The 27,272-nt window shown below is 37.3% G+C and overlaps 1 protein-coding gene across 1 annotated transcript; it reads right to left on the bottom strand.

Moving 5' to 3' along the window:
- Positions 1–17,290: 17,290 nt before the first annotated feature.
- On the bottom strand, positions 17,291–27,069 carry LOC116321217 (myelin-oligodendrocyte glycoprotein-like). Its single transcript, XM_039602790.1, has 5 exons — positions 26,896–27,069; positions 24,367–24,705; positions 23,161–23,286; positions 20,856–21,188; positions 17,291–20,196 (listed from the first exon to the last, which is right to left on the bottom strand). Exons 1-5 carry the CDS (start codon positions 26,930–26,932, stop codon positions 20,132–20,134), a joined length of 900 nt encoding a protein of 299 aa, XP_039458724.1. The 5' UTR covers positions 26,933–27,069; the 3' UTR covers positions 17,291–20,131.
- Positions 27,070–27,272: the final 203 nt, after the last annotated feature.

The raw sequence follows: 27,272 nt of genomic DNA, 5'->3' as shown, positions 1-27,272 counted from the left end.
TGCAAAATACGGCTGTGTAAATGCGTAACGGCTCACGTGTGTTCACATAGTAATTAATGGCTGATAAAACAGGTCTGCAGCCAAAAAACTGCATTTTTGGTTCTTGTATATTTTTACCCACTGAAACTGGGAAAAATATTTTTTAAATTACATCCCGTGAGGTTTTCTTGCAAAACTCATGTTTTTAGTTTAATTAAGCTTAAAAAATTTCCCTTTTTTAAACCGAAATCTGGTATCCTATACTTGAGTCAAAAAACATATCCAATAATGATTTCTTATGTTATTTAAATATTTCTAAGAGTGAGACTCAAGAGAAATACAAATAGAAAACGAATTGAGGTATTACAAAATTTTATGTTTTTTAATCCAAAAATTATCCCCATTTCCCTCCATCACACAAAACGTGAGGAATTTATGTTTAAAAAAGCACAACAGCCAGCCAGTGAGATTCCTTACCTTTCACTATGAACAAAATAAACCTGTTGGGACATGATCATCTGAGCTCCTCACACTGCCCTAACCCACATTGTAACTGGATGTGCACTACTGTAACTGGCCTTTTCAGAGCTATTCCTCCTGTGCATTTTATCAGTTTAATTCAGTTTTATTTATATAACACCAAATTGCAACAAAAGTTGCCTAAATGCACTTAATATTGAAATATCTCAGCAAATTTCTGAAGGAAGACTGCTAAAACTTTGAATGGATGGGAAAGAATCTACAAAGAACGACGCAAAAACTACACTTGACCAATCTTCTCTCTTAGTGCTCAACTGGACTTGATTCCTTTATGTGCTGAACGGACACGCGTGTAGACATACATGTAAAAGGTTACGTGGAGATATAAAATGCAAGATGCTCTGTGTGTATTCTCATATGGACAGCTTAAACTTTAAGAAATAGAGCACTGGGCTTTTGGTAATGTGAACACAGACCTTCAGAGGCAACTAAGCTGTTTGCTAAAATGTGTCTGTAGATAGTTCTGATGAATATGTTCAGCTTTTTACAGGTGGCTGCTTTGTAGTACAAGAAGTGTTTCAAAGCACCTGACACTTTCTGTTGCAGTCCTGATCACTGTCTGTCCTGCACCACTTTCACTTACTTCTCTGTAGTGGAGATCCCAAAGTTACCAACAAAGTGAATTTAAAGGCAGAAAATCAACCTACAAGCATAGAAAACAGAGTCTGGTTTAAACATTTCCCTAAGTCTCGACACTGAATGACTCTCTGACTACACATAAGCAGGTTTTATCTTTGATCTAAAACAACTCTGAAACTCCTGAACAGCTTTGACTAAACATGTTTTAAACACAGAATATCATTTAGTGTGTGGCTGTTTCTTACATTTACTCTTCTAGTTCACAGAGCTTTACTGAAAGCTGTAAGCTGTTATATGGAATACATGAACATACATGATCATTGTACACAGTGGGTACATGCTTCATACTATATTTTAGGCTGGTGCTAACATCCAGCTCTACTTGAGTCGTTGAAAATCTGCATGAAATGACAGAATAGAATTTGGTTTAGTTGACCTGATAATACTGGTTAGACACTTACAATGAATTTTTATTTATAATTTTGTGTTTAAACACAGCAGTGTGTCAGATAAGATTCCTGATGAATACCTGAAATTATGTGACTTTGTAGCATTACTGTCACTTAGTATAGAGGAGAGAAGGATCTACACCATAGGCACACCATAAATGCAAACCTTACATACCTAATATCTTAGCCATTAGCCATCTGTTTACAGTATTAACAATTAAAACACATTGAGAAATTATAAATAAAACAAAAAAAAGTAAGTTGAAAAAAATTGTGTGTGAATAACTCCACGACAGACCCATCCTCAGTTTCATGCTTTTCAGCATCTTTATTATCACAGTTGCTGTTTTACAATCAGCTGCAGCTTTCCAGCTTGCAGTCACACACAGTAACAAAAACAACAACATTGGGACCTAGTTCAGTCTACCTTGGTGGGTGAAGCGTAATTGCTCATTCAGTCGAGGTGTGTCTGCCTCCTTTGCAGCGGCACCGCAGACTACGCCCTGCCACAGTGTGAAAGGAAGAAAAATGCACTTCCTCGTACCTGATATATTATTCAAATCATGCCTGACAATGAGCAGAGTTGTGTTACGGGTTTAAAAGTTGTTTCACCTCTCAACACGCTCTCTAAACTTATACATTATACAACATCCTGTGTGAGTGGCTCTTTCTGTTCTCCCAGTGTTGTTTGCTGCTGTTGTAGTTCCTCCATTTTAGCAACATTAATGTGAAAAAAAAAAAAATACTATTAAGATCACTAATAAAAAGTCCTCTCTCAGTGTACTTTCAACCAAAAGGCAAATAACCAAATCACATGTACATCTCCCGTGCCCCCACTGATTCTCCCTGTGGCCTCAAAATCATCGATGGTGGCTGGGATTGTGGCAACGTGAAAAAGGGCTGTGTTTTTACCATCAGTGTGACAGCGCCATGCCGCCTTTTCAGGGAAACGATCCCGCCAACGCTTCATAGTGGCCGCAACCGCTGGCGATAAGGAAAGGCTACGCTTTAGAGAGGACTTACACTCGGGGACACATTTTCTGGTTGACTCCGGCTCCCAGAAGAGCCTCAGGAACTCTCGTGTTGTCTTTGCATACCTCCATTTTACTTGAAATAGTCGGGAGTTGGAAAGTTGATCACCTGATGCTAACTGCACATTTTCTAATCTTCTACTACTGATAGTGATCTACATTCCAGAGCAATCAATTTTGCGAGAGAATTTGTTTGTACAATGTTGACTTACTAATTTTCGTCCTGAAGAATTTCATCAAGTTTAGGCTGCCAATACCTTTTGTTGGTACCTCAACTGCTAGCGCTAACAGCTCCCACAGTTTTTGTGCTTGCTGCAACATGTTTTGCATTTAGACGGTACTGTAAGGCTGAAGTGCTTCGGTGGTGTACAAACTCGTTTTTGCCCAGTTTGCCCAAAGCCATGCTTTCATCAAGGCTTCCATTGGGCAGTCTTTTGAAATGAAATATGCCTCCAAGCAATCGTACCAACATACTTTCTTCTAATTCTTCTTCCATTTTTGTAGTTGTGTGCATCCGTGTAATCGGTATACCAGGAAATCATGCATTGCATTCCAAGCAAAGGGGAACTTTTGTCAAAGTGCAATTAGATCAAATTAATTAGTCGCAATTAATGTGTTAAATGTGTTAAAGGAAGCAAAACATAGTTCCTCATATTTGACATATTTCTCAAATCATTCCTGAGAAAGAACAGATTTAAATGTAGTTTCACTTTATATACTTAATATTTGGAGTCCCCTTGTCATTCAGATGCATCAGGTGCAAAACCAACAGACTAAAGAACAGCTTCTTCCCATGAGCTGTGAGAACTCTTAATGCAAAGAGAGTGTACAGACTCCTCCAACACATCCACTCTGACACTGCTATTGATCATCTATATGCAATATCTCAGTCTTTCCATGTTCTGTGCAATATTTTTTTTATGGGCTCATGTGCAATATATTTGGTATGTGCAATATTTTTCAGTCCTGTGCAATATTCTGGTCTCAGGAGAACTACCATCTCCATCCTAAATGACCATAGCCCCTACACCCTTATTTATTTATTTATTTATTATACTATATAACTGCTCTTGTATACAGACCCACAATGTTTCTGTTTCAATGTTTCTTACGCATACTCCATGTATATAGTTTAGAGATGGCACGATACCACTTTTTATGTCCGATACCGATATCATAAATTTAGAAATCTGCCGATACCGATATGAATCCGATATAGTGTGTTTTTTAATCAATAAAATTGTTTTAATATATTGCTGCATTTTGTACAAGTTCATACTCAAGTTTAAATAAACAACAACACTAAAGCTATTCTGTTATACCTGTATGTTAAATATACACTGCACCCAAAATATTTCATAGTTCAGCAATACTGATCAATCTAATAAACTTAAACCTCCTCCATCCTTCCTATTCTGGTATTTTAAAGAGTACTTAGCAGAAATATTAAGCAAACTAACAAATAGGGTTGCAAACTCCCAGCAAAAAAAAAAAAAAAAAAAAAAAAAAAAAAAAAAAAAAAAGGAACCACCCCCCACCCTCCACCTCATGATGCTTAATCGAAGTAATCAACTTTTATTTGATGCAGTGTGGAAAAAAAAAAAAAAAATGCACAGAAATAAATTATTTTTCAAGAATAACTAAATAGATTCAATGTCTTTCTTCAACAGAATTGCAAACTGCACAGATGGTACTTTCCCAAAGGAAAAAGTAATATAGCTTACTAGGGTATATTAGACTTAACAGTTATGTACAGTAATGGACTTCTATACGCTTTACATCGGATTAAAACTTTGGGTGTAAGATTCAGATAATTATTTATTAAAAGCTAGACATTTTAAATGAGAACAAGAAAGAAAAGTATGTCTTTGTGCCCCCTTTTCCCTGTTCATGCCTTATGGGCCCCCTGGCTAAACTTTGCTAGATCCGCCCCTGCACAGTTACCAGCCGTCAGCTACGTAGAAAAGGATCCTGGTGTAGAAAGCAATATTAAATAAATTCTAACGACAGCTTATCAAGCTTAAACGTGCTGCTGTTGTTCAGCCGCTGGTTTCCTCTTTCTGGTGCAAAGTGGGCCAAAAAAAACCAAAACAAAACCCAGAGAGACGGACTCGCGACAGAAAAGCCGATCTGATCATTAAGCAGTTTCATGAAGTAGCGGCAGGAGAGGGAGGGAGAGAGAAGAGGCAATCGCTCCATATATCGGTTGTTAAGCTTAACGTGGGAATGCTTTACAAACATTCAGAGATGAACTTACACACTTGCTTTACTTCTCTCTGGGATAACCAAGGTTATTATCGTTAACGAAAACTAACGAAATAACGAAAACTAGAAGTGAAAAAACATTTTCGTTAACGGAAATAAAAATGAAAACAAAAGGAAAACTAACTAAAACTGTAATGAGTGTTCACAAAACTAACTAAAATTAACTGAATTTATAGCAAAAATGTGTTTAGTTTTCGTTGATGTGTGCGTGTCATACAATAGTCAAGGGTAAAAAAGTAGTTTAGTTTCCAGGTTTTTTTCTTGCTGTGTCTCATTATGCCAGCAGGTGGCAAGTACGTTAGTCGAGTCGTCGCTGCACCGTCCACGCGCAGAATCATGTCAGGAAAAGTCTGGAGAAAGCGCCAGCTTCCAATTTGGGATTACTTTGAATATGACTGTGTTTTGGATAAAGCAAGTGTCTTGTAGTGGAACGAGACAAATTATGAGGGACATTTCTAAAGGAAAAAAAAAAAAAAAAAATCCCACAAACCTTAAAGTGCACTTGAAAAGCTCACACAAGAAGGCTAACCTAGCTTACCTGGAGAAGGTAAGGGAGCACGCCCAACCCTCATCCCCAGAAACATCACGCTGCCTTGCCTTGCCTCAGTATCGGACTGATACCGATACGTAATATCGGATCGGTCCATCTCTAATATAGTTTTACTCACATATATGTATACATATATGCTTTTTATTTTATTTATTTATTCGTTTTCCCCTTGTTTTATATTGTTTTCTCTTCTTACCTTTGCACCTTTGTGGTCCAGCTACCCGATTTTGCTGTGCAAGAAACTGCACAATGACAATAAAAAACTCTAAGTCTAAGTCTTCCTAGCTTTATAGTTAAGTCTCAGTTTTCTTAGTTTTCAGTTTTCCCCAGTTTAGGTTCCAGTTTTGCCTCTGTGCTTACTGCCTTGTTTTGTTCAGCCGAAATAAAAGGCTTGCATTTTGTTCAAGTTAGTTGTGGTCTCCTCGCCTGAGTCTGCTCCTGGAATCCACTCACTCACTGCCCCCACAAACCATAACAATATTTGGTTTTTGAAAGACTTAAGAAACATAAATATCAACCGTATGTTCACAGAAACAACTTCCAAGGAATGTTGTGGAATTATTCACACTAACAGGAAGCAAACGTAGTTCCTCATATCTGACATATTATTCAAATAATTCCTGAACGTGAACAGATATAAACCCTGGGATAAACTCTCTAGTTTCACTTCTGACATTGCTGGAGTGACTTTTTCCACCATCGAAATCTTTATTTGAAGGTAATTTAACATCTTTAAAGATTTTACTCAGTACAAGGTCTTCTAGAAAATGCTGTGTAAACAATATTCAGAGAGGATTTTGAAGAAAATATTGTTTTGTTTTTGCTGTTTGTTTTCTGTAAATCTAACATGTTTGGGTTTTTTTTTTTTTTTTTTCCCCCAACATTGTTTCAGTGACTGCCAATTTTTCTCCCTTCATTAATACTTGATAACATACTGATTTCTCCTATATATTCCATAGGTCTCAAGGGTCAGACTGAATGATGTTATATTTGCATTGCAGTGTGCCTTTGCCCAGTGACTTGATAATTGCTTCTGGTATTTGAAAGCTGTAGCATTGTCATATCTGACAGGACATTTTTCTTTGCTTAGGCACAGTTTGACCTTCCAAGTTCAACTGGCTGGAGCAGAGAATTAATCATTTTAGTCTGACTGTAAGTATTCTAAAGTATTTTAACAGAAAAGTACAACTACAAATATTAGAGCTTCAATGCTGAGTCCACTTGAGAGGACAGAAACAGTGAAGAGGTCTTAAGTCTCCACTGGAAGGCCATAGTATTTAACCCCACTGATTTTTCAGAAGATTTGTTTGGTAAACATGGGTTCTCTAAATGAACATCAGCAACATGGAAAAAAAAACAAAACAAAAAAAAAAACATTTCCATATAAGCAGGGGTCATACAGCCCTGGCATTTACAGAAAAGACAGAAAACACTGTAATGTTCATGCATATATTGATTATGTTGAATACAGACACAGTATACACGTCAACACATAAATGAAATAGCCTGGGCCTTCCACGTCTCTTATGAGGTCAGGGCATCTTTTTGTTTTTTATGTCCTTCAAGAAGAGTCTGCGATCATTAAGTCATCCTGCATCTTTTTTGTCTAGAAAACCAGCACATCCTGGCTGAAAAGATCAAAAATGGGAAACGAAGTACCAAGGGAAGCTCACTCGGGTGATCGCCTGACTTGCTGCTTGTGTTCTAAAGCGCTGGATCCAAGCGACAAAGTGGAGAAACGTTTGGTTAAAAACTTACATGTTCACGAGTTTGGTGGAGGGAAATACTACAGACTAGAAGGGCCGAATTATATATACATCTGCGCAGATTGCTTTCATAAGCTTAAATAAGAGATGAGAAGAGTAATAATAGAGGAGGAGCGACAGAAAGAAAACCAGAATCTCACCCACAAGCTAAAACAACAGCTTGAGAAAAAACTGATGCCACATTTCATAGGAATATGGGTTAAGAAAGGTGGGACTGAAAGGGATTGAATCCCCCCGGACTTACTTCCTACATCTAAAAAAAGTGCAAAAGGACTTAAGATCCAGTCTTTAATGCTTAAAATGATAACATGATACGATCACATAATCAGTACACATGATTCTAAATAAGAAAAATGCTGTTGTTGCTATGTTGTAACTGTTAAGCACACAATCATAATTTAGATGTGATTTTTCTGATTAATTATGCTTAATGTTTTAAAACCGATCAGAATAGAAACAGGCGCAGGTTTATAAGAAAATATAATCTATGAAATCATTTGGAAAAAAAAAAAAAAAAAAAAAAAAAGACTTTTACTGAGATTCCATATAGGGGATGTATATAGAGGACACTGATCTCAGAGACTCTAATATGTATAATTTGAAGTTATATTGAGTAGAATGTAATTAACAAGCACAACATTTTGGAGATATAACGAGAGGAAAAATATTTCTATTTAGTTGAATTGATTTAATTGTGTTGAAATGGACGTTATGTGAGACTGAATGAATAGTAAATTTAATTGAAGTAAAATCACAAACTGAATGATATATGAAGAAAAGTATATGGATATGGGATTTAAAATTCATATGAAATTACCTCTCTGGTAGACATTACCAGAGAAACAGCTTCTGCCTAAACATTGGAGCCACAAATTGGTTTATTTTATTTATTTATTTATTTTTACTTTTTCCTTTGCTCATTTTATGCTCCTGTTACAGTATAAATTCAGGAGGATTTGGATTTTTATTGTTTCCTAGTGGACTTGGCTCCTCTCCTGTACCTACATGGATAAGATGGGGTCATCGGTACCCTTTGTCCTCTCAATCCTTCTCTTCTTAAAGACCAGAACAAAATCAGCAGTAGGTTAATAAGATAAATATAATTCAAGTGATTTGATTCTTGTGGGATTATTATGGTTATTTGTTCGGCTCTTGCTTTGCTCCTGCTAAACTGCTTTAATAAATATCCTACAAAAAGTCAAAATTGTGGACATTCCCTTTAACCTTAAAGTCTAAGCCTAGAGTAATACAACGAGTGCTGATATAAAAGCTTTGAGGTCCATTTGTCGATACATTATGTATTTTCCCATCTTTATGTTGCCAGTATAAAGTTATTGAGTAAAGGTTAGCATATTGTAGTGCAATGGCCACAGATTCACAATAAACATCCTGATTAACTTCAATCTGTCAATAATAAATACGTGCTACATCCAGTGCTTCATTTAAACTGATACTCATACTGACCCAGGGACAATTTAAAATACAATCCTACCTGTCTGAACAAAGTCTGGCTCCTGTAATCCTGCATGAGAAACCACAGGATGCTGGTTTATTGACCCACTTTCCTGCTGGCACAACTGAGTCAGCTAGAAAGTTAAAGTTTACATCATGCATCCAAATACATCATACATGATCAGTGCCTGAGGTGCTAACAAATGTGCTGGGTACATGAAGGACGTGTCACAGTCTGGCTGAGGCAGACTGTACTCAGATTCAGAAGACTTTATTTATCCCTGAGTGTCAATTGAGAGACTGACCTTGCTGACCGTACATACAATACACAAACATCACATTGGGGAGACAGGTCAGGCTAGGTAGCTCGTCGGTCATCCACAGGAGCAGCAACCTGGAACCGAACAATAGAAAATAAACAACATCAGGAAAGACAAGGAGAAAAAAAAGAACTCCCCCCAGACTGAACTCCAACAGGGAGATCAGTTTGAGAACAGAAAATGGTGAGTGAACATGAAAAACTCTTAATACACCATAGAAACACATGACAAGCAACAGGAAAATACACAAGACTAGACAAGGACACAAGAAGCTAGGCAGGGAAGATAAATGAAGGGAGAGGAGAAAAGTGTGACTGCCTTTGCCAAGAGTATGGAGTGAGGAAGAGGACCCAAATGCAAAACTAAAACTTTTAACAGAAAGCGATATATTTATTGTGGATGATGAATAAGTACAAAACAAAAGGCAAAATTAATGACAACGCTAAACAAAACCCTAAAGGAAACTAGAAAGTATCATGAAAAAATCCTAAACATGGAAACAAGAATACGGAAATACCTGGAAACATGTCATGAACTTACCAGACGATCTGATAACAAATGACTGGAAACACACAGACTAAAGGCACACACGAGGTAATCAGGGGAAGTGGAAACACACGGGGAACCAGCTGATATGAATGAACATAACGACGTCACAGAGCAACAGTAAAACTGAACACATTGAATGTAGCAACACAAGACCTCTTCAAAATAAAACATGACACATAATGAGACACAACACAAGACACACAGACCTGAAATACATGAAAGGCAAGGGAGAGTTAACACACGGGCTGAAGACACAAGTGGGATCTAATAACAAAGAACTTTAATGGTAACCTGGGCATAATAGAAATGAACTTAGAAAACCTAAAGGAGTCAAAGGAGTTTGCAAAGAAAAGCGTCTGGACTTCTTTGAGTTGCTTGAAGAGTTGCTTGAACGTCTTCAAGCAACTTAAAGAAGTCCAGACGCTTTTCTTTGCAAACTCCTTTGACTACGATGACCTGGATGACTGAGAACCTTCACAGACAAAACCTAAAGGACTTAAACATAAAAATAAAACTCAAAACACTGGGTCATAAGACCCAGGATCGTGGGTAATGTACATCAAATCACACCTTAACTTACAGTTAAGGAATATATTAATGTTTAATTAAAAAAGGAACCAATGATTTTTTTAAAAATAAATTTGTGATCAATTTTTTGATTATTGATTCCAATATGTTCTTTATGGCAATCTTATTTCAATTTCATTTTCCCTTTTCAGGTTGCCATTGCTTGCAGAGATAAGTTAGTTTTTCAGAGGTCACCTAAAAACTCTCCCATCCTGGCTTTTATGTGGTAGATTTATCATCTGAAACAGTAATATTTCAATGACTGTTGCTAATACCACGGGTTAATACACTACAGATTCCTGATGGGAAAATCAGTCCCATTCCTGGGCTTTGCTGACCTCTGTCTTTTTGCACGATCAGAAAACAAAACCAGGATTACTGTAAATATTTCTGTGAACACCATGGACCCACACAGCATTCGATTCCAGTTGAACTGTTTCTTTATTTTTTTTACAGGTTGTCAACACAACTGTATTGTTAAAGTCAAGGCAAATTGTACTATTGGTCGAAAGAAATGGCTCAAAGAGTCACAAAACAGAGCAAAAGCTCAGAGCTGAACAGAACAACAGACACATTGCATGCATGTCAAGAAACCTGAATGTGAATGACCACGGCAGAGCCGACAGCGTGAACATGCTTTGCATCCTTTATTTACACACACGGTTGCTGTACACTCACAACGGGCTGCAGCTCTGCTGTATCTGCCTTCCCTGCACAGCACCACAAGCCAAACCTCGCCATACTGAATTCTAAATACAAATTTGAAGGAGATGCAGGTTAGCGCTCACAATCACATGCTGAAAAGTTCAAGAAATCCACACCTGCAGGCACCATCCTTGATATCAGAGTCATGTCAGAAGCCACTGGCACTAAAGTTGTCATCCTAACAGAGAACAGCTATGGAAGACTTACCAAAATGCAAGAGTTGAGCCCAGACACTAGACCTGCTAAAAAAAATCTGTGACATTAGTTTACAGACAAAGAGAGTCCAGTGCCAGTAATTGTCATGACAATTAAGATGTGTACATTGAGAACCAGACAATGAGCAAAGAAAGCAAGGAAAAGAGCTGCTTGTTTCATGCTTTGGCACAGGGAATGAAACCAGCCAGTGAAGAAGACATCACTGTGAAAGCAAATTGCCTCCGATCTGTGGAGGGCGATGCTCTCCTCGGTTACCCAGGCCAGTGGAAGCCTTTTATCAAGGGAGGGGAAGAGAAAAGTGAACCAAGAAAAATCATAAATGAATGCAAAAAGATACTTCAGGGAGAGGCTGGTAGAGTTATACAAAAACTGGCATAAATATGCAGTTCAGAATCCAGGACTTGGAAAGTTCATCAATGCAGATCACCAGCCACCAGTCAGTAGTATATTGAAGGCCCATAAACAGAACCAGTATAGCAGATTAGCAGAGGCCATGCTTGAAGTGGCAACAAACTCATCTCCTCTGGATTGAAGTCTGATTTCTAAAGTGGACAGTTCTCATGGCCGGGAACTTCCAACTGTTTATGTACCTACAGAAGTCCATCGTGAATTTCCCAGTACAAAATCACCAGCCTTCAGAGACCTCTTGGCTGCAGCCATAAGTAATAATGATATAAAGAGCACCTTCAAGCTGACAATCCTTGGTTCAATGCCAAGATTCTGGTTGGATCATAATAAGGACTTCAAAAACTTTCAGAACAACTCAATGAGTAACACCAGGCTTGAAATTTTTGAAAACAGTTTTCAGAAACACAGCACAGAGATGGTAAAGACATGGTTTTCTCTGCTTCAAATCAAAGGTGTTATAACAGATGATGATCTAAAAACAATTACAGATTGGATTGGCAAATCAGGCTACAATGATCAAAATGAGCCATACAGAAACGAAGTCACCAACCTTCTCAGATCAAAAGGTATAATCACATTTAAAATGACATTTAAATAAATCACGGATACATAACTTATGTGTGATTCTTAATAAAAGGGAATGGAGCTGCTTAGAGTGGCATTCATTTGAGTGGATTTGTGTTTTCAGTTTGCGAGGTTTGAAAATGTGACTTAGAAGCAGATCACACAGGACACTATGGAGATCTTCCACCTGGCTGATCATCATCAATAGAGCTCTCTGTGTCGTGACTAATAACGACTATTTTCCTATTAAGAATGGTCATCACAGAAAAACATCCTAACTGCTTGTTTAGCCATACTAGCATAACTTCAATAGTAAATCGACTGATTTTAACTATTTTTATTTTGTTTATTTTTGATATTTTAATAATTTTGTAGTATGGCACAATGTGTGGATATAAAACAATTTTGAATGTTGTTCGAATTATGTAAAAAAAAAAAAGCTCATGGTTTGTAAACTCAGAAACATAACATTTTTGTATGGTCATATAAGATTTTATGTTTTTCAAAATAATCAAAACCATTGCTGACAGTTACCAACTTTTGACTCATGTTCAATTATATGAGCAGCTGACATTGATCACATATGTTCTCACTCCCCAGCCAGAGCATAAAGAGCACATAAAAAGCAATGTGTTTCTTAGAGAACATTAACAATCACTCTCATAGGCTTCTGAATTCATGAACTTTACCTGAGTGACCTCTAGTGTTCAGAAAGGCAAAACACACATCTCTTGCATTTAGATCTAAGGATGCCTATTTATCATTCTTTTCTGGCAGCTGGAGTTATTGTGTAAGAGCTAGACAGAGCAGGTAATAAAATGCTAACTTTGAATCATAAAAGCCAGAAAGATGTACAGTGAAAGAATTAGTAACAGAATTATAGCATGTAGCTATAAATGAAGCTGTGAGATTATGTGTATAGCTATTGATATAATGCAGGTTAATAATGTAATGATTAACTATGTAATGCAAGGAAAAATATGTGTATTACAGGTTAAATGTTTAGCTGTCCCTGTGCAGTGGATGATTTGTTGGAGGGCTGCTGATTAGCTGGAGAGATTGATGTGGGGTTTATGAGACAGACCTCATGAAACACCACACAGTTTGGGTGATGGGGAGCATTTCAGCAAAGATAACTTTACTTGGTGAATTTTTCAACTATAAAGTATTCTTGCTCTCTTCAGATTCACCAGGTTGCACCCACTTGATGTGTATGTATTACTGGCTGGTTTACATGAATGAACTGTAACTCTCTGTGGGTGATACAAACCATTGCTATGGGTTACTTGTTGCAGGTCAAGCTGCCTCGCTGCCTCATTTCCTGTTGGGTTTTTTTAATCAGAGAGAAGACAAATATGCTCAAAGCGTATTTTCTTAAATTTATTAAGCAGTTCAAGGTTCAAGTTAAAAACGGTAGCCGTGTCTCTTAGCTCACTCAGGAGACCCAAACAAACAAAGAGCACCACACCCAGTCAGCAAACACTTTTATTGTTGGTATATAGAGATGGCCCTTTTACAGGTAACACTTGCATTACCATGGAAACCACCTCTTGCATTTTGCTTAGGGCTGTAGAGTTAAAGAAGAGGGAAGAATTGGAAGACCATTTCCTAACACCAGAATGTATGGCCCTCTTTTGGTGTAGGAGAGTCAGCCTTAAAGATTTGTACCTTCTGGTGTCATCACCAATCCAGGTGGACCATCCCCCCTCACGCATTCCTCAAAAAAGAAGGCTTCTCTGTGTATATACTAAAATGCAAATCGGCATGCAGCAAAGGACAAAACACAAATCTTTGCCACAAACCACAAAGCAACATAAAATAATGCGATACATGAACCTAAAAATAAATTCTGACATTCCACAGAATTGGAAACTCCACTCTTTGCAAGGAGAAAGCAGTGAGGGAGGAAATAAGTTTCATAATATCAGTCACTTCCATACTGATTCTGCAGCAGTTTTCATTGCCGTCACACAACCTTTGTGTTGTTGGATATATTATTAGTTCCTGAATTATCATCAATAAAAATAAATGTATCTATTTTTGTTCATTCATTCAGATATTATAGCTTATCTGCAGTAGTTTTGATTCATATTACAGTAACATGACTGATTCCACTCATAAATAACCAAGACGTTTTTGTATATATTAGTGATTTCTAAAGAATTTTGTAATGTAATTTGGTTTTTACATGAACGTAAAGAATAATAAAAATATTTTTTTTAAAAGCATCCACTAATGCTGGTCAATTTGTAGTGGATACTGTGTAGCTGTATGATATTATCTCTTTACCAGGTACACTTTGGTTCAAATTTTTGGTTTTACTTTCACGGCTCAACCACCATTGGCTGTGGAAATAAAGTCCACATTTGGCTGACTGTGGTGCAGTTTTCACAGTTGAACCATGATAACGATGTAATGATGCAATTTGCATTACTTTGCAATGTTCTCGATGTTATTAATCTACTTCTGCTCATTTCTGGTAATGTTATCAATTTTCTCCTTCTTATTTCCATTAACGGTATAAATTTTCTACTGCTGATTTACATGAGCGACATACTGAGTCACAAAGAGGGGGGGTTGGTTCTTGTTATAAGGCGCTGTTTGAAAGACCAAAGCATGTCATCTGCTCTACTTTGGAGGTAAGAAGTCTTTCTTCAAATTCTTCATTTATTCTTTATTCAGCACTTTTCAGATGAAGTTATTTTATTTAAAGTACTTACCTTTTCTTGGATGGATGCTTTAGCTTCCTCTTTAAGATGAGCTGAGTTGGCAGTTGAAGCAGAAATGGGATATGAGCTGCTATTTACTTATTTTTATTTTTTCCTCGTAAAGCTTAAATAATTTCAATGATAGCAATTTAGCCTACTTTATCACTTTATTTGTTTATATATTTATAAATAAATAATATATTATTATATTAAATTATAATATAATCATATAATAATAATAAATATAAATTTATATTCATCTCTCTGCTTGTTCTGGCCCCAATGATCTCAGTGCAGCGTTTGATAAAGTTTTAAACAGTTGCTGTTATGTTAAACATCTTTCTAATCTATTTTTCATTTTTCAGAAACAAACATATTACTGCTAAATACACAATCAAGAATGGGGAACCAAGCACCAAAGGAGAGTAACATGGGCTCCTGCTTTAGATGCTGCAAATGTCCTTAAATCCTGCCTCCTCATTTAATGATTTATATAAATGTGTTATTCATGGCCGACACGTATATGTGTATAATGGAGGGCAATACTACAGACCAGTTGGTTATGATGATGCGTGTGAGTTTGATTGTTGCTTTAATAAGCAATAATGTTTTGTTGTTTTGTTTTTTCAGACTGTACATTACAGAAAAAGTTAAATCCTAACTGCTTGCTTTGCCATTGTAGCTCAATGTTAACTGTAAAATTAAGACAGGCTTTTTGCTGTGTTTGCTTAGTTTCTATTTCAGTGACTTTGTGACTAGTTACTTAGTGAGTTTTGTAATATCTGAATATAGTACATTGTATAACATAACAGAATAGTTAGAAATGCTGTTAAAAATAGCAACAAAAAATGTTCTGTCTGTTTTGGAAAAAATCTTCATGTTTTGCAAAATCAGATAAATTGATATTTCTATTTTACCTTTTTTTTCTTTAAGCCAAAGCACAAAGAGAACACAAAGACTCACAGAATGCTGTAATAAAGGTTTTTCTCAGACTACATGACTGATTACTCTCAGAGCAATTTGAATTCATTAGGTTTTTACTGATATTTTAGAGTTAATTAATAAGGAAAACTATTTGTAACTTATTACCAAGGTTATTATCGTTAACAAAAACTAACGAAATAACGAAAACTAGAAGTGAAAAAACATTTTCGTTAACGGAAATAAAAATAAAAACGAGACTACGAAAAAAGGAAAACTGACTAAAACTGTAACCAGTGTTCACAAAACTAACTAAAATTAACTGAATTTATAGCAAAAATGTGTTTAGTTTTCATTGATGTGTGTGTATCATACAACAGTCAAGGGTGAAATTGAAGTTTAGTTTCCAGGTTTTTTTCTTGCTGTGTCTCATTATGCCAGCAGGTGACAGTACGTTAGTCGAGTCGTCTATGTTGCTGCACCGTCCACGCGCAGAATCATGTCAGGAAAAGTTGGAAGAAAGCGCCAGCTTCCAATTTGGGATTACTTTGAATATGACTGTGTTTTGGATAAAGCAAGTGTCTTGTAGTGGAAAGAGACAAATTATAAGGGATGTTTCTAAGGGAAAAAATCCCACAAACCTTAAAGTGCACTTGAAAAACTCACACAAGAAGGCTAACCTAGCTTACCTTGAGAAGATTAGGGAGCACCATCAACCCTCATCCCCAGAAACAGAAGCTAACCCCAGGTAAGGCAGCGTGATGCATCCCGAGACAACGGGACTGGGATATCTACACAACTGTGTGAGTCAATTGCCTTCAAAAAGTTTATCAATTCACTTGAACCAAAATTACGAACATATATGATATATGAATGTATATCTTGGGGCCAAGATATACATTTTATTGTTGCAACTTCTGTGGGTGCTGTGCTACTGGAAACTGAATTTCCCGGAGGAACCCACCCGAGGGATAAATAAAGTTTCATCTAATCTAATGTAATCTATAGGACAGTGCAGGGCTTTGTATCTACCACTCTGCTGTGATATAACGAGCGGTCACGGTCACGTGGCTTTCCGTTGCCCTGGAGTGCCACCCTTTTGTAGTTAGAGCACAGAAGATGCCTGGGACAGTTCAGCCATAACTTTAAACTTCTCCTGCTCATACATGCTTGAAACGATCTTGTCACACTGAAGTGGACGCGCAACGAGATATCATAGCGTGGGTCAAGCACGTTCATCACAGTTTAAACACCTTGTTTTGCACAACAGATGACGGCCTCCCTCTGCAGCTAAACACTCCATTAGCTTTTGTAATAGCTTTAGCCCGGTCGAACTGAGCAACAAAGTGCTGCTTAAATGCCGCAAACTCCTCTGCTCCACTACTTGGACCACTAGCGCTGACCATAACTACCGCTTGACAGACTGACCATGCGCACCATACACAAACTTTTTTTTCTTTTTCGAATCTTCGGATCACGTGCGTAGCAAACCGTGGAGTGGGATCGGTGTCACCAAATGAAATATTGTCTTTCTGGCTGTTATTGAACTCATTTATCCACAAATAAATCCAACAAATAAATCACCAAAGTTTCAGTAACAGAAATTCTGACAGTATGACTGAATGTTGTCAGTGATAAATTTTAAGTTGGGGTGTTTTCTGAAGGAAAATCTTAACCTTGTTCAGGAAATCTAAAATAAATTGAAATGCACACAAAACAAGTTGTCTTTGTGAGGTTTTATTCTCCTTTGCAAAGGGGTCAATCAATACAGAGTAATACAGAGTCAGAAAGGCTTTTAACCAAGAATAAGTACAAACAGAAATGATCTACCCACTATGGTCACAGAGTACAATCAGAACATTTCATACAAAAGATAACTTGTACAGTTGAGGATATTCTGTATTAAAAGAGTATATCGAGATTGTTGTAAATAAACATTGTGCAAGAGTCTTAAATCACACTTATTTCATCATATTTTGCTACCCAGGAGAAAGACTGTCGTACAGTTTTATAAAGTAGTTTGAAGCAATAGTTCTCTAGGCTCTGTGAAGCTCTTTCATTGCCTTGGAAATGAATGCATGGCCTTATATTGGCATTTCCGTACACTTTCAATCCAGTTATTTTACCTGACTGCTTTCAGAATTATGTTTTTTGTTTGTTCGTTAAACCACTTAACACTGACCTGTGAATCAACTTAGCAAATCTGTATCTTTAGGCACTTTACTACAATGGCAGCATGTTGCAAAAGTACACAATTTGTTCCCATTTCTGAATCTATATTACAAAAACTAACAATACAACTGGACTGACATAAAATATTTTTTGCACCTAAAATGTTATTCTCAAGGAGCTATTAGCTGAAAACCAATAAGAGCACAATACACACCATGCACGTTGCATGAAAATTCAAGGTCCTGGTCGCGGTTCCGACGCCACTACTGCAAGCACTTATGCAGTGTTGTGTTACAAATTTTTACTTAAAGGTCAACAAGAGCCCATGTGAATTTAATGAAGAACTAGATGCATCTGATGCAAGGACAGGAGTGGGGTTTTCACAGTTTTTTGTAAAATTCTATATTCTTGTGCCTTTTTTCAATCACTCTCTAAACTAATCAGAGTTTAACTTGTAAATGGGATTCCCAAGTGCAGCATCTTCTTCAACACTACCATTGACACTGGTCTATGGTAGTGTTGATACTTGAATAGCTCTACTCAGGACTGCAGACCAAAGCAAACATCACCTTAGGACCATGGCCTGTACCTATGACTCTGGTAATAGAGTTTGGTTGTCCTCAAAAGATATTCCATTAAAAATGGAATACACTGTGCACAAGATGGGATCTGTCAGTGTCTGGGATACACGTTCCTGTTTCAGTTTAAGTATCATGCCACAGCTGATAGCAAATGTTAAACAAAAAAAGCTAGCTAGTAAGTGAGGATGAGCAGACTTAGGATTAAAGAGAGATGAGATAAAGTAAACATTACATTGTTATTGTTTTTTTCTGTAACAGTTCATCTCATTGAATTCACAGTTGGTTTCAATAATTTCCTGTTTATACCACTGTTATGGCACAAATAATCAGAATCAACAGGGACAACTTCTGCTCTACAAAAAATACTTGTAACAGGCACTTTTAGTTACTTTGTTGTGACTGCTGAAAAATGAAAGAAGGAACTCTACCAGTTCTCTTTTCAAGGAATGACAATAAAATCCACACCAAGACCTTATGTGCACGAGCATCGGCAGAGAGCACTGCATTGTACCTGACAACAGATAAAGGTACAACCCTGGTTTCAAATTCAATGTTTTGCAGGCTCAGTCCTGAGTTTCAGGAGTTGCACAAATTGGACATACAAATTGGACTCTCTATAGAAAGCAGAGTCCAATTTGTATGTTTCCCTGAGAGTCTCGCCATTGACAAACAGTCTGAACACACACACGCATATTTTATGTATGATCTACAACAGCTCTGAAACTCCAGAACAGCTTCAAACATCTGTTATACAAAGAGTACCCTAACTAACAAAAACAACCAAGAGATGCTATACCAATAAATAAATGACAAAAAATGAATTGGAGATTTTAGTCTTAAAGTTGAAGGCTGAAGCTACAGCATGTTCCAACTACACTTTTTACATGCAGTATATCCTAAATAAACGAAACTAAGACCAAAGGAAAACATAACAAAAAAAGTAAAATAATTTTGAAAGAATAAATAACAACAAACATACAGAAATAAACACACAAAAAAATATACTTTTTTATGAACAATGAAAGTCTTGATTCACTTTCATATTTTTTAGCACCATGTTTTTAAAACTTACATAGTGGTACACACTCGTAATAATTTATAACAGCTACTACTTACTAGTTACTAATTATTATACATTTTATTTTGCTGTAATTTAGTGGTGATGTATCTGTCGCAACATTTTTTTCCACTGCATTCAGGCACTGTTCTAAACTTTTCCCAGAGAAAAATAAATGACTATAACTGATGATACATTACAGCAAATAAAGTTTTAGTAATTTAGATACAATTCATGCATGTCCAGTATAAACTGTTTGGGGTCCAGCACTGAACCCTGTTGAACCCCACAGGTAACCTTCAGTAAATCGAAATCAAAGTTAAAATAGTTAAACACTACAGTATTAGTTAGTACAGACATCTGTCATCAAAGTAACTGTTTACCTTTGTCAATGTTAGATAGCTAACATTTTTAGAATTTTTCTATTTTATTCCCAAATAAATGAAATAAATCTTAAATGTATTTAAAAATGTTCTAAAAAAACACTTTACTGCTCTCACCTCTCTATGCAGAACTTTAGTTTAAAGTGTGCACAGACGATCTGAATATTAGTTCAGGTTGTGCTGAGTGCATGTGTCAAGTGTTCAAACTGACTGAAACAGACATTTGAGAGCTCACAAACACACATATTTGTCAATGTGACTTTTCATTTGGTAATGACACTCATTCCTGTGAATTTCATTTGGAAAAGCTTTGTCAGGAGATAAATCACATTGACTGCATAGTGAACAGATTCACCTTTGCCTTTTGATTCAGATGACATAATTGTTCTGTCTGGCACACGGGAAGAAGCTTCTGATGGTTTTCAGCCAGCCCTCTGTAAAGGAGAAACACAGCATCAGGTCAGATCCTGAGCAAAGCAGAGTCCTGACCAAGACCAAGATCAAATGACTGCATACAGTTAGTATGAAGGACAAAGGATAATAGACACTCACATTCAGAGCTGTTTTTCCTGTTTCCTGAAAACATCTCTGCTGAAAACAATTACTTTGTACTAAATATAGTTATAACTTAGGACTGTAGTTTTATTCTCTATGATTTCATCTGTAATAAACTCTTCCCACTTCTTCACTATTACTGGAGATTAATGCTTCAGTGGGAAATCTGCACAAATGCAACTGCAAACCATTCTGAAATGCTATGAGGTAACCCATTTTGTAACCTGATGTGCTCTTCCCTACAAATGTAACTGCCTGTTGCATCAACACAGCTCACAACTGCTGTCACTTGCCACTTTTGTAGTTTACTACACAGGTTCTAAGATTCTTGATAGCCTGCATCCTTCTGTCTCTCACACTGCTGTTCATTTCCTGTATAACTCATCAGTTCTTCAAAGTTTTTTTATGTGAAGACAGACCTTCATAGACAACTCAGTAATATGCTCAAATATGACTGTAGATGTTTCTTTGAAACAAAGCAAGTTAACACACTAAGACATCATCAGGATCTTTCAAGCTCACATCCTCTAATACTGACCTTTGACCCAGAGTGCCACTACTTTCTGTTTCAGGGCCTTTCCATTCGTGTCATACATGGTGCATATGTAAACACCTCCATCTTCAGAGCGAGGTCTTGACAAAGTTAGGCTGGCGTTTCCTGTGTTCCATGGATCTTTCCTCATCTCTGTGCGGCCTGTGTGAGTTGCGTCTCGACTTTTCCGATCCTTCTCATACACGACCTTCATTTCGTCTTCTTGGATATGTTTCCACTCCACTTTGGTGGTCTCCGTATTCTTCAGTTTTTTGGATATGAAGGGTAGCAGGACAGACTCTGCCCCCTCTGTCACATCAACAACTTTGAGCTGGCAGACTGAGGGAACAGAGCAGAACATGAGCTGTGCCAAACAGAAACTGTAAATCACATTAAAAACAAACATTTGAAGTATAGTTGAGACGAAAATCAGTGTTTAAAATCTTTTTAAAAATCTGATTGAGGAATGTCTTGATGCATTCTCAATCATCTAGGAAAGTAAATCTCCAAAAGTTGATTCGGTTCATCTGGACGTAGCGTTTTGTGGGAGAAACGTTTCGTCACTCATCCAAGTGACTTCTTCAGTCTAGGCTGACTGCAGGTTTCCCCAAATCTTATAAACAGTACAGTTGCATAACGACCATTGATCAACAACCACTGATCAAAGACCACTGATCAATGGCCATGAGTACTATTCACAGAGAGTTGGGGAATGGCTGCAAGTCATGAGAATTTGCATGATTATGATTAAGGAACTGCCCTCACAGCCCACTGTTTATTCAGTGGGCTGGTTTCAGTCAGCTGAGACTGAAGAAGTCACTTGGATGAGTGACGAAACGTTTCTCCCACAAAACGCTACGTCCAGATGAACAGAATCGACTTTTGGAGACTGATTGAGGAATAATTGTCATTAAGTCAAGTTATTTTGTGTTCCACTATTCAGACAAAAGATAATTGAGAGGTTTCACAGAGGTAAAGAAAGAGGAAACTGCACAAGACATCAACACTGATTTAAAAACATTAGAAATGAGACGAAGCTACTTCTGGATATTCTCTCACTCACAAGGGGTTGCCTTTAATTTTTCATTTGGCAGGTTTGAGATGCCAGGAATATCCACACAGAGAACTCAGATAGCACAACAAGAATATACAAACTCCACTCAGGTGTTTCCACTCTACCCTAATTAGTCCTCATTGTATCTGTATGTATACATAGCTCCAGCATACCTTTGTCTTTTGTCAGAGTTTCTGTATTGTCCTCCTCAGGTTTCTTATCCTTGTTTTGTTCATTGTTTTTTTTTACCCTCATGTTCTTTTGGACTTCTTTTGGCTTTTTGGATTTCAATGCTCTTTGAATTTGACTTTAATAAAGGTTACAATACCTTTCTTTTTGTTCTTTTAACATGAGGTTTAAATCCTGCATTGGGGGTCTTCATTGAGAGAAATGTGATTTAATGACATTGAGAGGTCAGTAGCTTTTTTCTGGTTGATTGCACACACATGTTTTGGGTCTTTACTGGGAGCCTGATGGAGGAGAAGTGTTTGAGGCAACCTGCGTTTGGCTCTTTCACTTCTCTGTTACCATCTCAGCAACACTGTTTAATAAAACTGGTAAGTTGAACAGATGCAGGCGCCATCTTTCAAAAAAACATCTATTAGGAATCACTTATTTCCATGAATGTACAGAGTTTAAGCCATAGTACATTTACTTTTGATAATTGATGTCCTTTTTATACAATTTTATGTGTATTGGGGTGTTTTCATTGTGTTTTATTGTTACTTTTCTGAAAGAAATGGTTTTAAATAAATCAAAATTAAATAAATAATTACATGACAACTATAAAGGTAATAATATTTTACAATTCTGAAGCCAAGAAGTGCAGAAAGCATCATTTCTGGTAGTCTTCCTATAAGTGTCACCACACACCACTGCTGGACAGGCAGAAGGATTGCTGCTCAGGCTGATTCAGCTCTGCTGCCAGGAGGACAGATACAGATTCATACCACACATCTTTATAACACACCTGTCCATCAGAGACAGGTGTGTTATAGGTTTACTCTGTCAAGTTATCAATAATACTTTTCCAAAAGGATTTCTGGAGAAAATAGAAAAAAAATTATCTTATTTTTTATATCCAGTCAGAACATGTAGTAGTTGGGGCTTCTGTAGAAACTTAGCTCAGTGACATCAAATGTAAAACTGAAACTGTAAGCACCGCTCCTTTAGGAGCAGGCCAGGTATTCAGTATTTGTTACTATGGTGATCTATAAAGGGCCACCCACCCACCCACTCACACACTACTACACCCACCTGCTGTTTTCTTCATCCTTTGATATACAAGACACATGAAAACACTAATGCCAATAGCCAGGAGAAGCACCGGAACCAGGACTGCTGGGAGAACTTTGGGCCAGATTGGAGGAGGAGGAGGACGCTCTGTAATGAACACAAACACAACCTGAACATGATGCTGAATGTTTTGAAGAATTCATTTATAATTAATATAAATTAATTGTTAATAACAATGCTAATTGAAATGAATTCTAGTATGACCTCTGCTTCAAATGGATTTAAGATTTTTAAATCTTATTTTGATTATTTTTATAATGATTTCTGCTGATGAAATCACAGTTATATGTTGGTTTATCATTTTTAAACAGAAGTCTGACTTTGGCTAGGTTCACACTGCAGGCAAAAGCGCATCAAATCCGACTTTTCTGACCCCATGTGACCCATATCCAGTCATGGTATGACAGTTTGAACAGCACAAATCCGATATTTTCAAATCCGATCTGGGTCACTTTCGTATGTGGTACTAAATCCGATACATATCTGATGTTTTAGAAAGCGACTGCTGTTTGAATGGTCATGCCGCATTAAATCTGCCTTTTACATCACTGACACAAGACAGACGCCAATTATCAGCGCCTGGCAAGACATCGTGAACGCTTCCTGGCCATCCAGTGTAGCTGTTAATGAAACTGTTGGGAAGACAACGTTGGAGAAACGTGAACATTTTATTTGTACTGTATAATCTGCAGATTCTGACAGAAATCTGCAACTATCCTTTGAAGCACCGCTCCTCTCTAAAACAGCAATAAGGATCATTATTAGGCCAAATGTAAGAAACAAAATAACTTTATAACTTAAAGCAAAATTGAGAAACGTAAAGTCCGAAACAAGTCTTTATATTAAGGCAATCAGTCAAACAATACTGTTTGGTCTGGGTCTAAACAGAGCGCGTTGTGTGTGACGTCTTCTTTTGTGCGTTGAGGGCCGTGAATGGTTTAAACTAGAGCGCGTTTGCTGTCACATTTTATTTGTAGTGTGAACAACCAGTCAAAAAAAATTGGATTTGATCAAAAAATCGGAATTGAGCATTAAGACCTGCAGTGTGAACGTAGCCTTTGATCTTCTCTGGTTATGTTGACCGTTCCTGAAAGCCCTTCATCTTTGTAATGTTGGATGGTCACTTTTCTCTCTGGTCACTCTCTAAGGGGAATCTACAGCACTGACCTTTGACCTTTAGTTGCACTTCAGTCTGGTTCTGTTTTTGTCCAAGCTTGCGTACGCTGCAGGTGTAGATTCCGCTGTCAGAGAATGTAGGTTTTCTCAGAGTGAGGCTGAGGTCTCCGGTCTTCAGGGCGTCCTTCTGAATGGATGTTCGGTCGATGTATTGTTTATTTTGCTCTGTAAGATAATCACCTTCCTCTGTGCGAACATGGATGATTGAAGGATTCAGGTCATCGCGTCCCCACACAACTACACCCTCTTCAGATGGAACAGGAAGCTGGCAGAGCAGAAGGACAGACTCCTCCCCCTCATACACCTCGACTCCTGAGGCATACTGGGAAACTGAGGATGCAGAAAGAGGTTAAATCAATCTGAGTTCCATACTAAACAAACAATGTGAGCCGGTGTACAATTATCTGTAGCTCAGTTGTGCAAACACATGAAAAGAAAGTCCAGCTTTCCTGTTTCTATTCTGAAATTTAAGAAACTACAAAAAGAAAATGGTAGTGGGTCAACTTCTGTCCTGAGTTCCTGAGGCTAAAAAACAGACTGGAGATCAGTTTCTGAAAGCAGATCTGAGTTTTGTCATAGTTGCGGGTGGATCAGGTGACACTGAATCATTCCTTAGTTATGAGCTCAGGCTGCTGGAGGCTTCCCATGATGCATTTTTTCTCCTTTCCCATTGTTTTCATTCCCCGTGCATTTATACACCACCACAGGATATCATTACCCTTTGTCTTTTCTCTCCCTTTTTTGTTGTTGTTTTTCTTCTTTCACACAGTCACCAAGTGCTGGTCATAGGGGATCATCTGACTGTTGAGGTTTTGATTCTAATATTGTAGGTTCTTTATAATATTAAGCTCCTTGAGGTGACTGTTGTTCTGAACTAGTGGTGTATAAATAGGACAGAATTTAAATGAATTATTTTAATGTTTAAAAAACAAGTGGAAAAGTAGATACAGCTGAACTGAACCAGAATTGCAAAACTAGATTACAAAACTAAGACAGAACCTATAGAAATAAGCTAGAAAATATCTACTAAAAACAAAACTGAAAAAACATAACAATATACAAACTATGAATCAAGCAGGAATTAGTCAACAACAAACAGAACTCTAAGGTCCATAACTCAAAGATGGAGGACCATGACAATGTCACTTATTCAATATAACTATAGTTTAAATCCTCAGAGGTATACACACTGTGTGAAAACTCTGTCAGCACATGTGAAAACATGCAGGAGGAGCACAGGGTGTGTAAATCGAGTAAAATAAGGAAATTTCCTGCCTCAGAGCCTCAGGGTGACATGACAGTAAGTAGTCAATATACAGCGATTCTCTGATGTTCATGCATTTTCTTTTGTGACCTTTAGATGAACAGAAATGTTAGTTATTGATTATAAATATAAATACAATTAATTTAATAAACATAATAAACTAATGCTATGCTATATACTGACATATAGAGAACACAGTCTGTTCAGGACCAAGTCTTCTGCCTAATATCATAATGTCCCACATGCATTATAATTTAATGAAATATATTTTCAAGTAGCCTAATAAATGTGTCACTGCATGTACATCATCAACATCTGTCAAGTAAGAGAAGCAAAGTACAATTCAGTAGGACAGGTTTCAACAGCATTGATGATTATTGATGACCTGGGGTAGCCAGTTTCACAGCGGCAAGGGAAACCCAGTACAAAGTGGGCTGGCAGGATTTTAGTCATGTTAACAAAAAATAACCAAAAAGTCCATAATGAACACAAATGCAGTCAGCTCTGCAACACCACATCTTACTTTCATGTAGTGTATATTTCTTCTTCTCTCAGACCTGCACCATACAAAACTGAAATGTCTGCCAAAATGCAACAATTAATAGGACTCAGACGTGTCTTACATTAATGTGTACTCTTTCAGTACATAATAGGCTACCGACTTTAATAAATACCCAGTATGACACTGCACAATACCAGTACATTGGCATGTGTATGTGCGTATTTACCCAAATGACACAGTTACTGTGTAATGCGGATGCGTGCGACGCAGATCATGTTTTGTTCTTCTACACTCTGCCCAAGTGAACAACCCATATTTGAACGCAGAGCAGCGCTGCGCGAGTCCTGCGTCCACCTGAGCTATCAGTTATATCTGTGTTGATATCTCTGTGAAAAGCGGTGGAATTTAAATATTTACCCGACTGTAAGTGAGGGAGAGGGATGACAGAGAGACAGAGAGGTATTGAGGAAAGAATGAAAAACGTAAGAAAACACGCACACGGGAGGGAGCCGAAAGCAGCGATTAAGAACTGATACAGATGCTCACACAGACGACTTCATGTTCTTAACTTCATACTGACATTTTAACAAGTTATATCTGAGTAATCTCAAGTTGTTACTGTGGTGAAAAAACGTCAACTCGCTCTTGGACATGAAGAAGCGCCACACCCGGTGCGTGTGTGCGCCAAGTGAGTATTTCAACTGTTGACTGATCAAACTGACAGAAACAGAAAGAGGAATAAAGGTGATGTTACCGAGCAGGAGGGAGACAAGCAGCACGGTTATCCTCATCCTCCTGGACGACTCCAGTTTAATCTGACAGACCGAAGAACCAGATTAAAGTGACCGAGAGGAAGAAAACAGATGAACAGACCTCCTTCACCTTGCACTAGTTTATCGCCCTTCCCACAACGAATCCACCTTTACTTTCGGATTGAACCGGAAGTCTGATGCTTTCACAATACAATACATTTTTTAAATTACGTATTAAGTAATTTCACTAAACAATGTTCTGGGCTTTTATAAAGCCATTTAATTCATCATTATATTTGACTGATTCTTAATATTGTTATTCTAACTGTTTGATGTTTAGTAAAGACGCTGGATTCGTGAGTCCTTGTAAGCATTTACT

The sequence above is a fragment of the Oreochromis aureus genome, linkage group 18 (genome assembly GCF_013358895.1).
Source record: "Oreochromis aureus strain Israel breed Guangdong linkage group 18, ZZ_aureus, whole genome shotgun sequence".
Classification (NCBI taxonomy): Eukaryota; Metazoa; Chordata; class Actinopteri; order Cichliformes; family Cichlidae; genus Oreochromis; species Oreochromis aureus.
This window is presented reverse-complemented; position numbering and strand designations above follow the sequence as displayed.

What these genes read in the sequence shown, in the direction of transcription:
- LOC116321217 (XM_039602790.1), bottom strand. Translation starts at nt 26,932, where the DNA reads ATGAGGATAACCGTGCTGCTTGTCTCCCTCCTGCTCG. An exon ending in GCTTGTCTCCCTCCTGCTCG is followed by an intron (nt 24,706 to 26,895) that starts GTAACATCACCT and finishes CTGCATCCTCAG; the next exon opens with TTTCCCAGTATGCCTCAGGA. An exon ending in AAGGATGAAGAAAACAGCAG is followed by an intron (nt 21,189 to 23,160) that starts GTGGGTGTAGTA and finishes CTGTTCCCTCAG; the next exon opens with TCTGCCAGCTCAAAGTTGTT.